At 47.0% G+C, this 13,444-nt stretch overlaps 1 protein-coding gene across 23 annotated transcripts in view; it reads right to left on the minus strand.

Annotated features, from left to right (window-relative positions):
- Positions 1-12,756, minus strand: part of KMT2C (lysine methyltransferase 2C) — a 298,088-nt gene extending 285,332 nt beyond the window's left edge. For 20 of the 23 annotated variants that reach the window (XM_077997768.1, XM_077997775.1, XM_077997779.1 and 17 more), the window contains exons 1-2: positions 12,588-12,756; positions 11,699-11,860 (exon numbers count right to left, since the gene is read on the minus strand). In XM_077997768.1, coding sequence (XP_077853894.1) covers positions 11,699-11,860; positions 12,588-12,715 — 290 coding nt within the window. In that variant the 5' untranslated portion in view covers positions 12,716-12,756. Of the gene's footprint in view, positions 1-11,698; positions 12,088-12,587 lie in introns of those variants that run through there. The other 3 variants (XM_028846502.2, XM_028846498.2, XM_077997778.1) reach the window with 2 other exon arrangements.
- Between the last annotated feature and the right edge of the window lie 688 nt (positions 12,757-13,444).

The raw sequence follows: 13,444 nt of genomic DNA on the forward strand, positions 1-13,444 counted from the left end.
AACCAAACACTTCAACTATGGTAGAACAATCCAATGATGAGAACTTTAAGGTAAAAAATATGGTTATGTTTCATTTTGTCATTTTATATTCAACTATGTGCTTATTCCAAATGTGGTACATATGATTAGAATCCCAAAGATCAGGAAATCAAGGAAATTCTTTTTTTGCTAGGCCCCACTAAAAGAACAAAACCACACAGACTTCACTGAGACCATCAAGTATGCTGCTTCTAATGTAAATCGATTACAATAAGGTGTAAAGATTTAAAGTGACCAAAGACAAAAGATGTAAGAAATTATTTTAAAACCACCTAAAATAAGTCTCACTGAGGTAGGCCTACTAATAAAACCCTAGCCAGCAGAGTTATAACATGTAAAAATCTACTCTAACAACATTTAAAGGTTTGAGCAATAAAAAATTTGGGGGCCGGGCACAGTGGCTCATGCCTGTAATCCCAGCACTTTGGGAGGCCAAAGCAGGTGGATCATGAGGTGAGGTCAGGCGATCGAGACCATCCTGGCTAACATAGTGAAACCCCATCTCTACTACAAATACAAAAAATTAGCCGGGCGTGGTGGCGGGCGCCTGTAGTCCCAGCTACTTGGGAGGCTAAGGCAGGAAAATGGCGTGAACCCGGGAGGCGGAGCTTGCAGTGAGCCAAGATCATGCCACTGCACTCCAGCCTGGGCAACAGAGCGAGACTCTGTCTCAAAAAACAAAAACAAAAAAATTGGAATATTATTACTACATATACAACTCCTAGGGAATTGCTTTGGTTGTTTTTCGTGTATTGCTCATAATGAAAAACACTGCAGGCCGGGCGCGGTGGCTCAAGCCTGTAATCCCAGCACTTTGGGAGGCCGAGACGGGCGGATCACTAGGTCAGGAGATCGAGACCATCCTGGCTAACACGGTGAAACCCCGTCTCTACTAAAAAATACAAAAAACTAGCCGGGCGAGGTGGCGGGCGCCTGTAGTCCCAGCTACTCAGGAGGCTGAGACAGGAGAATGGCCCGAACCCGGGAGGCGGAGCTTGCAGTGAGCTGAGATCCGGCCACTGCACTCCAGCCTGGGCGACAGAGCGAGACTCCGTCTCCAAAAAAAAAAAAAAAAAAGAAAAAAAAGAAAAACACTGCATAGAGATTTCTGTTGACCTAGCTTTTTAAAAATGTTTCTTCTTTTTCTCTTTATTGGGGACATCTGCACACTAAGAAAATCTTTGCCACCCCACTATCCCCGCCTCCAATAACAACTGCATTATTTTACGTCATAGTTTTTTTTTTTTTTTTTGGAGATAGGGTCTTGCTCTGTCACCCAGGCTGGAGTGCAGTGGCATGATCACGGCTCACTGTAGCCTCCAACTCCTGGGCTCAGGCAATCCTCCCATCTCAGCCTCCCAAGTAACTGGAACTACAAGTACATACCACCGCATCCAGCTATTTTTAATTTTTTGTAGAGATGGGGGGTCTCACTACGTTGCCCAGGCTGGTCTCAAACTCCTAGACTTAAGCAATCCTCCCACCTTTGCTTCCCAAAGCACTGGCATTACAGGTGTGAGCCAACATACCCAGCCTTGTATCATGGCACTTTTAGAGTGAATTTGGTTTCTAATCACTTCTGTCTCTAAATAGTTGATAATAGGCAACTGGTTGATGATTGATGATTACTGGCAATGATAGTAACAACAGTAGTTAAATCCTTACAATAGCACCTCTTAATGGGACTTAGTCTATACCAGAAACTGTTCTAAATTCTACACATATATAAATTCACAACAATGCTAAATTAGGTGTATTATTATGTCCTCTCTACAGGTGAGGCAACCATGGCACAAAAAATTTAAATAACTTGCCCAAGGTCAAACAGCTAATATGTAGTACAACCTAGACTTGAATCCAGAAGGTCTTAGCTCTATAATCAGTGATGTCCACAGAATTTGGTTTTCTCATTTGTCAAATGATTTACTTTTTTTGAACTATTAGTTTTTTTTATTTTTATTTTATTTAATTTAATTAATTTTTTTTTTTTTTTTTTTTTTTTTTTTTGAGATGGAGTCTCGCTCTGTCACCCAGGCTGGAGTGCAGTGGCCGGATCTCAGCTCACTGCAAGCTCCGCCTCCCGGGTTCACGCCATTCTCCTGCCTCAGCCTCCCGAGTAGCTGGGACTACAGGCGCCTGCCACCTCACCCGGCTAAGTTTTTGTATTTTTAGTAGAGACAGGGTTTCACTGTGTTAGCCAGGATGGTCTCGATCTCCTGACCTCGTGATCCGCCCGTCTCGGCCTCCCAAAGTGCTGGGATTACAGGCTTGAGCCACCTCGCCCGGCCTAATTAATTATTTTTTGAGACAGAGTCTCGCTCTTTCGCCCAGGCTGGAGTGCAGTGGCCGGATCTCAGCTCACTGCAAGCTCCACCTCCCGGGCTTACACCATTCTCCTGCCTCAGCCTCCCGAGGCTTTTTTGTTTTTAATGCATAGATGTATATTGAAAGAATATACTCCCCAGAGTTGTTTTTTTTTTTTTTTTTGAGACAGAGTCTCACCCTGTCGCCCAGGCTGAAGTGCAACGGCACAATTTCAGCTCACTGCAAACGCTGCTGCCCAGGTTCAAGCAATTCTCCTGCCTCAGCCTCCCGAGTGGCTGGGATTACAGGCACCTGCCACCATGACCGGCTAATTTTTGTAGTTTTAGTAGACATCGGGTTTCACCATCTTGGCCCGGCTGGTCCTGAACTCCTGACCTCGTGACTCACCCTCCTTGACCTCCCAAAGTGCTGGACTTACAGGCGTGAGCCACCGCGCCAGGCCCCCAGAGTATTAATATTATGTATCCTTCCCAATATTTTTATATGCACAAAATACATGCACAGTTCGGGTTTACGTGCTTTTCACAAAATAATGTTACTACTAAACTTACTGCTTTAAACTTTTGGAAAGGTTTTTCTCTAATTCAACAATATATCATAGACATTCTCCCACTTCAGGGTCCACAGATCTATCTCTCTGTCTTGATTTAAAACTGCATGGTAGTCCATTAATGGGTATTTTCTTGTTGCCAACTTTTCTCTACTACTAATACTGCTGCCATGAGCATCTCTGTATGTGTATGTTGTCCACTTGTAATGAGAATATATTCTGATTTCCTTTCTTGTTTTTCTGGGTATAATTGGTCCCCCATCTCCTAAGGGCAACAAAGCATCCTAATCCTTTACTATTTCCCATACCCCATATTCTCAGTGACTACATGTTAAGTAACATCTTTAAATACTTACCCTAATCGATTACTCAACTCCAGTCCTACTTCCACAAATGCTTAGCAGGCATCCAATCGATCTGGATGCCTGCTACAACATCTATGCCAGAAACTTCCGAATTCCTCCTTTGCAGGGACTGGGATCTTCCTCCCCATTCACACTACCAACATTCTACGCTTTGGCTTGATCACTCATACTACTATTGTAACAGCCTATTATCTCTGCCTCCAGGTAACTCCTGCCTCCATATTATTACCAGAGTGTTTTTTTTAATAATAGTCATCATTAAATCGCCAAGTACTTGAGTGCCTACATTCAAATGCATAAAATGCTAAACAGAATACAAAGAAATTTAGTAAGGTTCCTATCCTCAAGAATACTGTAAATACCTACTTTGAAAACTTTCATTTAAAAAATAAAATAATCGGGCATAAAGCAGAGATTGAGACCTGTAGTCCCCTGGTGGTCCATGGATTAAACCTAGTCTAAAAGGTGTAGTCACAAATACTGTTTTAGATTCTAATTAATGAAAAACATCTAAAATCCAAGTTTAAAAATCATAAAAAGGGCTGGGCACAGTGGCTCATGCCTGTAATTCCAGCACTTCGGGAGGCCAAGGCGGGTGGATCACCTGAGGTCAGGAGTTCGAGACCAGCCTTGCCAACATGGTGAAACCTCGTCTCTACTAAAACTACAAAAAAAAAAAAAAAAAAAAACTAGCCGGGCATGGTGGTGGGCGCCTGTAATCCCAGCTACTCGGGAGGCTGAGGAAGGAGAATTGCTCGTACCCAGGAGGAAGAGGTTGCAGTGAGCCGAGAGCGCACCATTGCCCTCTAACCTGGGCAACAAGAGTAAAACTCCATCTCAAAAAAGAAAAAAAAAATCATAAAAATCCAAGTTTCCATCCACCCTCTTGAAAAATCTAGAAACAGCATCTCAAATAGCAACCATCAGCCAGAATTTTGTATCAGTTTCACCTTAAGCAGAGCATAAGAACTCCTAGACTTCCCCAAGGCTGTTTTTATTTCCCATTTTCTCCCCAACCCAAGGTCTAAAGTGTCAGTTGTCATTCAGATTCTTAGAAGCAGCCTACTATTCATTTAAATTGCTTAGCTGCTCCCTGTAAGCAGTTTATAACTCCTGGCCTACCAGATAAAGCCCTAACTCATGAGTCTGGCATTCAAGAACTATCACAGCTTGGCCTCACCACTACACGCAGCCTCTGTTCTAGTCAGACAGTCACACGCCACCCCACCTTTTACACCTCCTTCCCTCAATAATTTCATTCACATTGCTCCCTCACACACTTATTCTCTTGTCATTCTACTTAGCTAAATCCCACCAATCCTTCAAGGTCTAATTCAAATACTACTTCCTCCAAATCTTTGAGCACCCCTCTAGGCCACAATGAATCTTCCAGGGTTGACTGTTCATCCCAGGACATACTTTGCACTTTGTAGCTCTTTAAATAACATGTACCAAATGAAAGACCTAAAAAGTTACAGAAAAGTATAGAAAACTTAAGACTTGCTAAACAATTTTTACATTTGTGGATCATATGTAGTTACTGCCATCACAAAATTAACAGCAGAAACAAAGTGAAACAATTTTCCTACCTTTTACATGAGGCTTTTTCTAGAATATTACAAAGTGCAAAAAGAGCTGTGTCATTTCTGTTTCTCTTAACTTGTGCTCTTAAGTCCCTCAAATTCTGCAAATAAAGGGATCCACACTTCCAGTTATAAATTCAAGATTGGTCTATTACTTTTTCTTTTTTCTTTTTTCTTTTTGAGACAGGGTCTCACTCTGTCACCCAGGCTGGTGTGCAACAGCGCAATCTCAGCTCACTGAAACCTACGCCTCCGGGGTTCAAGCGATTCTCCTGCCTCAGCCTCCCGAGTCACTGGGACTATAGGTGCCCACACCACACACGGCTAATTTTTGTATTTTTAGTAGAGACAAGGTTTCACCATATTGGCCAGGCTGGTCTCGAACTCCTGACCTTGTGATCCACTGGCCTCAGCCTCCCAAAGTGCTAGGATTACAGGTGTGAGGTACCACGCCCGGCCTTTCTATTACATTTTTACAGATAACCACCAGTTTACATCTATAGGCAATGGCCATAATAAAAAAAGAAATCATCTCAGCCAGGTGTGGTGGCTCATGTCTGTAATCCCAGCACTTTGGGAGGCCGAGGCGAGCAGATTACCTGAGGTCAGGAGTTCGAGACCAGCCTGGCCAACATGGTGAAACCCCCATCTCTATAAAAACACAAAAATTAGCTGGGTGTAGTGGCATGCAACTGTAATCCCAGCTTTTTAGGAGGCTGAGCCAGAAGAATCGCTTGAACCTGGAGAGTGGCGGCTGCAGTGTGCCAGGATCACATCACCACACTCCAGCCTGGGCAAGAGAGTGAGACTCCATCTCAAAAAAAAAAAAAAAAAAAAAAAAAAAATCTCTATTCTACTTCATAACTTTTCCAACTTATCCTGCCAAAAAGTTCTCAAAATAACCACTGTAACACAAACATGATAAAGAAAATATTTAAAGAGAAAAGGAAGAGATTAATCAGCTTTCTGAAATTAAAAGATAAAAATGGACCAGAACAATATACAAATAAAAAAAGTAAACGCAAACACAAACTCACACACTGACTGGCAAGTTTATTCCATGGCAGCTAAAAATTGTTTGGCCCAAACATCTCACAGATTAAAAACTAAATCACAACCTAGCGAGGGTATCTTAACACGTCCGCACCAGGCAAGAGCGCAGAGAGACCATCTAACATTCCTATTTATTTAGAGAGTCTTGCTCTGTCACCTGACTAGAACGTAGTGGCGCGATCTCGCTTCACTGCAGCCTCAACATCCAAGCCTCACACAATCCTCTCTCAGCTTAGCCTCCATAGTAGTTGGGACTACAGGTACCTACCACCACACCCAGCTGATTTTTTGTAGAGACAAGGCCTCACTTTGTTGCCCAGGCTGGTCTCAAACTCCTTTTAAATAAGGATCAAGTGAGCCTCCTGACTCAGTATCCCCAAAGTGCTGGGATTACATGTATCAGCCACCAGACCCATCCTTAATGTCCTTTATAACTGAAAACTGACCAATTTTCACCTTGGAAGGTCAATGAAGTTTCACAAAGCCCCTCCGTCATGAATTTAAAGTGACTTAAGTTTACAAAGTTGAACAACCACTATCTACCCAGAGAAACCTGACTGTGGTCTGGGAAATTTTGCAGTTTTGCGGAATAGATGAATGAGAGGAAGCAGTGTGGATTGTCACTCGGGAAATTGACAACAAATCTGGCATTATGGAATTAACTGAAATAATAGGAAAATGTAATAAATCACAAGTTTCAGAACGGGAAAACAAATTGTGATACTTTTAAATTTCCATGGAAATTCGTGTTTATCAAGTTTACATAGTAGTAACCAGTACGTTTTATATGAATTTGTATAATAGACTAAAAACAACATCTTCTCAAATATTAGAAATTCCCTGGGCCAGGTGTAGTGCGCCCGTAATCCCAGCACTTTGGGAGGCCGAGGCAGGCAGATCACAAGGCACAAGGTCAATAGATTTAGACCATCCTGGCTAACACGGTGAAACCCCGTCTCTACTAAAAATACAAAAATCAGCCAGGCATAGTGGTATGCACCTGTAGTCCCAGCTACTCCAGCTACTCAGGAGGCTGAGACAGGAGAATCACTTGAACCTGGGAGGCGGAAGCTGCAGTGAGCCGAGATCACACCACTGCACTCCAGCCTGGGCAGACAGAGCGAGACTCGTCAAAAAAAAAAAAAAAAAAAAAAAAACCAGGTTCTTATTCATGGGCATTTCAGGTCAGGTTAAAGAACAACCTCCTAACAGGTAAGAGAGGGTAGCAATCCTGAACCAACTTTTCAACTGAATTAAAACATTTCAGTGCCTACTGAGTCCCAAAGACCAATAGGTATCAAAAATTTTACCAAATCTCTTGGACAATAAATTACTAAGAATTGCTGTCATAAAAATTACAAATTTGCATTATCTCAAAAAGCATGAATAATAGTGCTATCTCTCAACTATAAACTTGTTTTATTAAACGATATATATTGTAATGCAGTACAGTTTTCTATCACTTATTTCAAATTCACAGCTATGAAAAGGAGAAATTTTGTTGGGGGAAGGGCATTACAAATACGGAGTAGCAACCTAGCCATTTTTGCTGGTCCTTGTAATGGCAATCACTGGTTGTGCCTAATTTTTCTACAATAATAACGCTTAAGGTGGCTCTCTAATAATAGCAATTGCCCTCTGAAAAGAAAGTGGTTCAGGGTATAAAGAGTTTACTCAAAAAGGGCCAAGGATAGTGCTTCAGAAATCCTATCCCTACCACCTGCTGCTTCTGTACACCCACCCCTATCCCCCACACCCACACCATTTCTTTTTTTTTTTTTTTTTTTTTTTGAGACGGAGTCTCGCTCTGTCACCCAGGCTGGAGTGCTGTGGCTGGATCTCAGCTCACTGCAAGCTCCGCCTCCCGGGTTCACGCCATTCTCCTGCCTCAGCCTCCTGAGTAGCTGGGACTACAGTCGCCCGCCACCTCACCCGGCTAGTTTTTTTGTATTTTTTAGTAGAGACAGGGTTTCACCGTGTTCGCCAGGATGGTCTCGATCTCCTGACCTCGTGATCCGCCCGTCTCGGCCTCCCAAAGTGCTGGGATTACAGGCTTGAGCCACCGCGCCCGGCCAACCCACACCATTTCTAACATCAATTTTCATGAACTGGTAAGAAACATAGTACAGTAGACTGTTTCTTTGGCTTCCCAACTTGGTAATGTGAATTTACGGTGTAAAGATGGAAAAAATAAAATATTCCGAAAAATTTTTTAACATTAACACAAAAATAATCAGATCTTTAATACGTGCATATTCTGACAGAGGCTTGCTAATGGTTAAGACCTATGCCTCTGATAAAAATTATGAACTACTCCAAATTATCAAATAATTTGATATTCTTTACAGTTAAGGGGAACTTTCAAATGAATGTAAATTTCACTGTGCCACCTGACATTTGTACAACAGAAAATCTCTATGTACTTACCTTTCCAACTCTAAGATTAATAGCTTCAGTTCAAATTTCTTGATTTTAGGTAGTAAACAAAATTTAAAAGTATTTATAGTTAATGTAAAAGCAGTAACTACACAGCTATGCTTTTAATTCATGATAAAACACACAAAAACAATCTAGCTAACACTGTAAGACAAGAAAATGCTTTATTTATTTACCTAATTATTAAAATTTTAAACTTGAGGAAAGTGTAATTGGTGGTGCATGGTTTTTTTTGTTTTTTTTTTTTTTTTTGAGACAGAGTCTCGCTCTGTAGCCCGGGCTGGAGTGCAGTGGCCGGATCTCAGCTCACTGCAAGCTCCACCTCCCGGGTTTACGCCATTCTCCTGCCTCAGCCTCCCGAGTAGCTGGGACTACAGGCGCCCGCCACCTCGCCCGGCTAGTTTTTCGTATTTTTTAGTAGAGACGGGGTTTCACGGTGTTCGCCAGGATGGTCTCGATCTCCTGACCTCGTGATCCACCCGACTCGGCCTCCCAAAGTGCTGGGATTACAGGCTTGAGCCACCGCGCCCGGCCGGTGGTGCATGTTTTTTTAAGCCAAAGATAAATACACAAATCCACTTTAGTGTCAAAAGGCATCTTCTCAGCCGGGTGCGGTGGCTCACGCCTGTAATCCTGGCACTTTGGGAGGCCAAGCCGGGTGGATTACCTGAGGTTGGGGGTTCAAGACCAGCCTGGCCAACATGATGAAACCCTGTCTCTACTAAATACAAAAAATTAGCCGGGTGCAATGGTGCTTGCCTGTAATCCCAGCTACTCTGGAGGCTGAGGCAGGAGAATCACTTGAATCCAGGAGGCGGAGGTTGTGGTGAGCCTAGATCATAACACTGCACTACAGCCTGGGCTACAAACCAAGACTTCATGGCGGGGGGCAGGGGGGGGGGGAGGACATCTTCTCTACTTAATGTAACTCACTAAGTTAATGAACATCTAAGTAACGTTAACAACTTAAAATACCTCTATGGTATTTAGCAAAGAAGATTAATTTTCATTTCTCAGGTGAATTATTTGCAATTTCACATAATTTCACTCATTACAAACCTCATCTACACTGGTTACACATAAGTTTCACTTTCAGAGTCTTTACTACTCAACTACAGGGTCTTTTCTGCATGGATTCTTAGACAATATAGAGATAGACAATTGAAAAACCTTCTCTTTGCTTTCCAACTCATTTGTTAGTTTCCATTTACGTTTCTAAATACAACTGGAGATTCCATTCCCTTCAAAAGACACAATTTCAAAAAAAAAAAGCTCTAAAAAGTTTAGACCTGTCAAATTTACCAGTAGACTTTACTTTCCTACAAAGAATGCAGTACTAGTTTTCAAATCTAAAAGAAAAAGCTCTCTAAAGACTTACATTTGTTCTACATATTTCCAAAAGTTTTGATGTTTCATAGTGTTAGGTTACACTGCCATTCAGCAGAAATTTATTTTCTCCAAAGGCTACCTATTTCTTCATAATATGAGATTAAGAATTAAAATAATAAAGTGGTAATATCCTCATCGTCCAGTGCACCCAGGAGCTGCACTAATACAAATGAGCTCATTTCAAAAGTAGAGTGTGTGTGCGAGTGTGCGCGTGCGTGTGAGTGTGCGCGTGTGCATGAGTATGGGGTGTGGGGTGTGACAACATAGATCTACTCTTTCTAGGGTAAGAATTAAAATGCAAATTTAAAACAATAATCGCAAATTAATGTTCAGTAAAAGATGAAGAAATGCTTTTCAAATAGTGAAATGGGAGGCAATCAAGGTAAAACCCCAATATGGCTTGTCCTCAGTTGCTTTAAAGGATGCAAAAGTGGCTTAGACGTCTAAAAATTACTTAAACCTCCACTTCCTTCTCCAAATTTCAGTTAATATAGAGTAAGGGTATTTTATATTCGCCATTATATTACAACGCAAGTGGCATAGTAAATAAGCCCTAACTCTGTATCCCGAAGAAGCTACCGTAATAATGTATACACATCCTGTACTCGCTTCCCTCAGGATTATCATAGCTAGGTAAGAGCTAGCAATAAAATATGGAGGCAAGTTGAAGGCCCTGAATCATTTCATAGTAAAAGGACACCCGGGCAAGAAAAGAGCACATTCAAGTCAAGAGCTTAATGGGTTCCCACAACCCACCTCTGCTATGCCTCAGTTCACGCTACTATTTTTACTACAAATCACCAAACAACAATATTATTACTAAATGAATGCACCCGAACCAAAGAAACAGCCTATCCATGAACGTGCTGGCTTCCTTCATGTCTCAGCGCACCCTTCCAGTCCCGACAGTTCAATGAGAATATCATATCATGAAATGAGTAAGCACACACGCCATTCTACAACTTCGAGAGACAGTCACAGTTCTTCCACGGCACACACAAGAGCCACAGAAGCCAAGCAGTTCGCTGGCACTAAAACGGGTTTCTTCATTTACAGGCAAAGCCGTCAAATACCGTTCTGTAAGACATTTCTGGTCCTCTAATAAGCTTGTGTCGAGCCCTACTGTATGCTCAAAGGCAGGCGAACCTATTCCCAAGCCCCTTACAGCTAAGACTGACGAGAGAAGCCACATTTATATCTGCACTGTCTCCGAATAAGCGCTCTTGGTATTCTGCCTTACGAGGGGACACTGGCTACGTCTCCAAAACTTGGGCAGGCCGTTCCCCGAAGCTATGGGATCCCACAGAAGTTGTGCTTTCGGAGCCCGGGCGTGCGGTTCTGGGTGTTGGGGGAGGGGGAAGGAAGAAGTCAAATGGCTTCCTAATATATCATCAAAAGAAGAAAACACAGGTTTGGGACCAGGAAAAGTTCCAGGAGCAAGTCGCTGACAAACAAAAGCTGCACTCGCCCGGCCGCTTTCTTCTCGCCCCCAGCCCGCGCCCCGAGACCACCCGGTCCGGGCGTTTTGACAGCTCCGAGAGTTTCCCGAGCGCCGACGGCTCGGCGGTTCGCCCGGAGTCCGTCCGGGGACTACCTGGGCGCGCTCCGGGTTTGTTTTCTCAATGATCCAGCTAGGCCAAGACGCGGCTACGAGAAATTTCTCCAAAAGAAGACTCGCGGAGAAGACCCAGCGAAAAGGCCCGACTGAAAAGTAAAGTGTGCGGAGCCCGGCGCCGGCGGGAGCCCGGGCGGGCGGCGCGGAGCGGGGGAGGCCGGGCGCGGGCGGCTACCGAGGGGCGCGGGGCCGGGGCCGGGAGCCGCCGCCGCCCGCGGGCCCGCCCCGCCCCCACCCCGCCGGGGGGCGCCGGGGCGCGGAGGCCGCGGGGCGGGCGCCCGGTGACAGCTCCGGCCCGGCGCCGCCGCTGGCTCCCGGCCTGGCTCCCTCGCACTCAACTTACTTCTTTCTGGCTCTCTGGAAAGGGGAAGCGCCATCTTTGCGAGGCCGGCCCCGAGGTCTTTTGTCTGCGGCTGCGGGGCTCGGGGCCGGGGCTCCAGGCTCCTCGGGGGGTGGTGGCGGCGGCTGCGGCTGCTCCACGCTCTTGTCCTCCTCCGACGACATCCTAGTCACCAGGAAAGACACATGGATCCCGGTCCTCCTCCTGGGGGGCTCCTCCCGCCGCCGCGGCCGCCGCCGCCGCCGCCGCTGCTGCTCGGGTTCCTCCTCCCCGGCTCAGCCTCTCGCATTTCCCGCAGCCCCGGGAGCAGCAGCAGGTACCGGGAGAGGCGGCAACATGGAGCGAGCAGGACACGCACTCACACACATCGGCGCGGGCGCGCGCACCTCCGCGCGCAGGGGCCGGGCGGGGGGCGGCGGGCGGGGCGGGCGGTGCGGGGCGGGCGGGGCCGGCGGGTGCGGGCGGGCGGGGCAGCCGGGCGGGCGGGCGGCGTGAGGGGCGCCGGCCCCCGGGGTCTCCGCCCGCGGCCCCTCCCCCGGGCCGCCCGCGGCGGGAGGAGAAAGGGGCCCGGCGCGGGGAGGGCGGGCCGCGGGGCCGGGCGGGGGCGGCGAGGGGGTCGCGCCCCCGGCCGGCCGCCCCTCCCCCGCGCGTCAGGCCCGTCAGGCCCGGGCGGCGGCGGCGAAGTTTTGACAGCTGCTCCAGTGGCGGCGCTGGACGCCGGGCCGCGGCTCGCTCCTCACACTCGCTCTCTCACACACGCTCGCTCGCTCTCCCGGAGCAGGGGAGGAGGAAGTTTTGCGGGTGTGCGTGGACCCCACACACACGCCGCGCGACCGTGGCCGTCGCGCGAGGCCCGCGCCGGGGCTCCCCCGGGGCGACCCGCACCACAGACCTCTCCAACTCGCAGCCGTCGCGCCCACACACCGCCGCCTCGACGGCCCCCGCCCGCTCCCCCACTCTCGGCCCCTCGCCCGCCCCCCGCTCGCCGCCGCTGCCACTCACGGGCCTCGCTCCGCGCATGCGCCGCTCCCGCCGCCCGCGGACGCGCCGCCGCCGCTGACCTCACCGCCCCTCCCCCTCCCCCCGGGTTCCCTCCCCCTGTGACGCGGCGGCCGGGCCCAGCCGCGACTCCGGCTCCGGCTCCGGCTCCGGCTCGGGAGGGAGCCAAGCTGTGGACCCAGAGATCCGGGATCGGGATCGGGGGACTGCGGGCGAGGGCGGGAGGGAGCCGCGGACACACGCCGAGGCTGCCGCGGCCGCCCGGGGCAGCCCGGCGCGGGGAGCAAGTGTGCGCCCGCACGGCAAGGGCAGCCCGGGCTTCGCTGGTTCTCGCCGAGGTCTTTCCTCGTAGCGCCCACACTACGGGGAGGAAAAGGAATGGAGTCAACTTCGTCCTAATCCAACGCCAGTTAGAGTTTCGTTATTATAACGTCATTTTTTTAATCCAGAAAAGGTTCATAAGGATGTAATACGAAAAGAACGATGACAGCTCGAGAAATAAAACGGTTAAAGACAAAATAAGCCAATAAAAACCCAACCACTTGATTTTAACGTTCAGTGTGTTGTGACGAAGAGGCAAATTTCGAAGTATTTCTAAGCCACCTCTTATATGTAAAAATGGTAAAAAGAAAAATGGGGCTAGAATCTGCCTGAAAAATGCACTTTCTCAAGGAGGACAGTTACAAATATGGGATTCTGGATTTCTCAGGCTAATACCTGATGCTTGGACGATGATCTATTTTGTGCTTT

The sequence above is a fragment of the Macaca mulatta genome, chromosome 3 (genome assembly GCF_049350105.2).
Source record: "Macaca mulatta isolate MMU2019108-1 chromosome 3, T2T-MMU8v2.0, whole genome shotgun sequence".
NCBI classification, from domain to species: Eukaryota; Metazoa; Chordata; class Mammalia; order Primates; family Cercopithecidae; genus Macaca; species Macaca mulatta.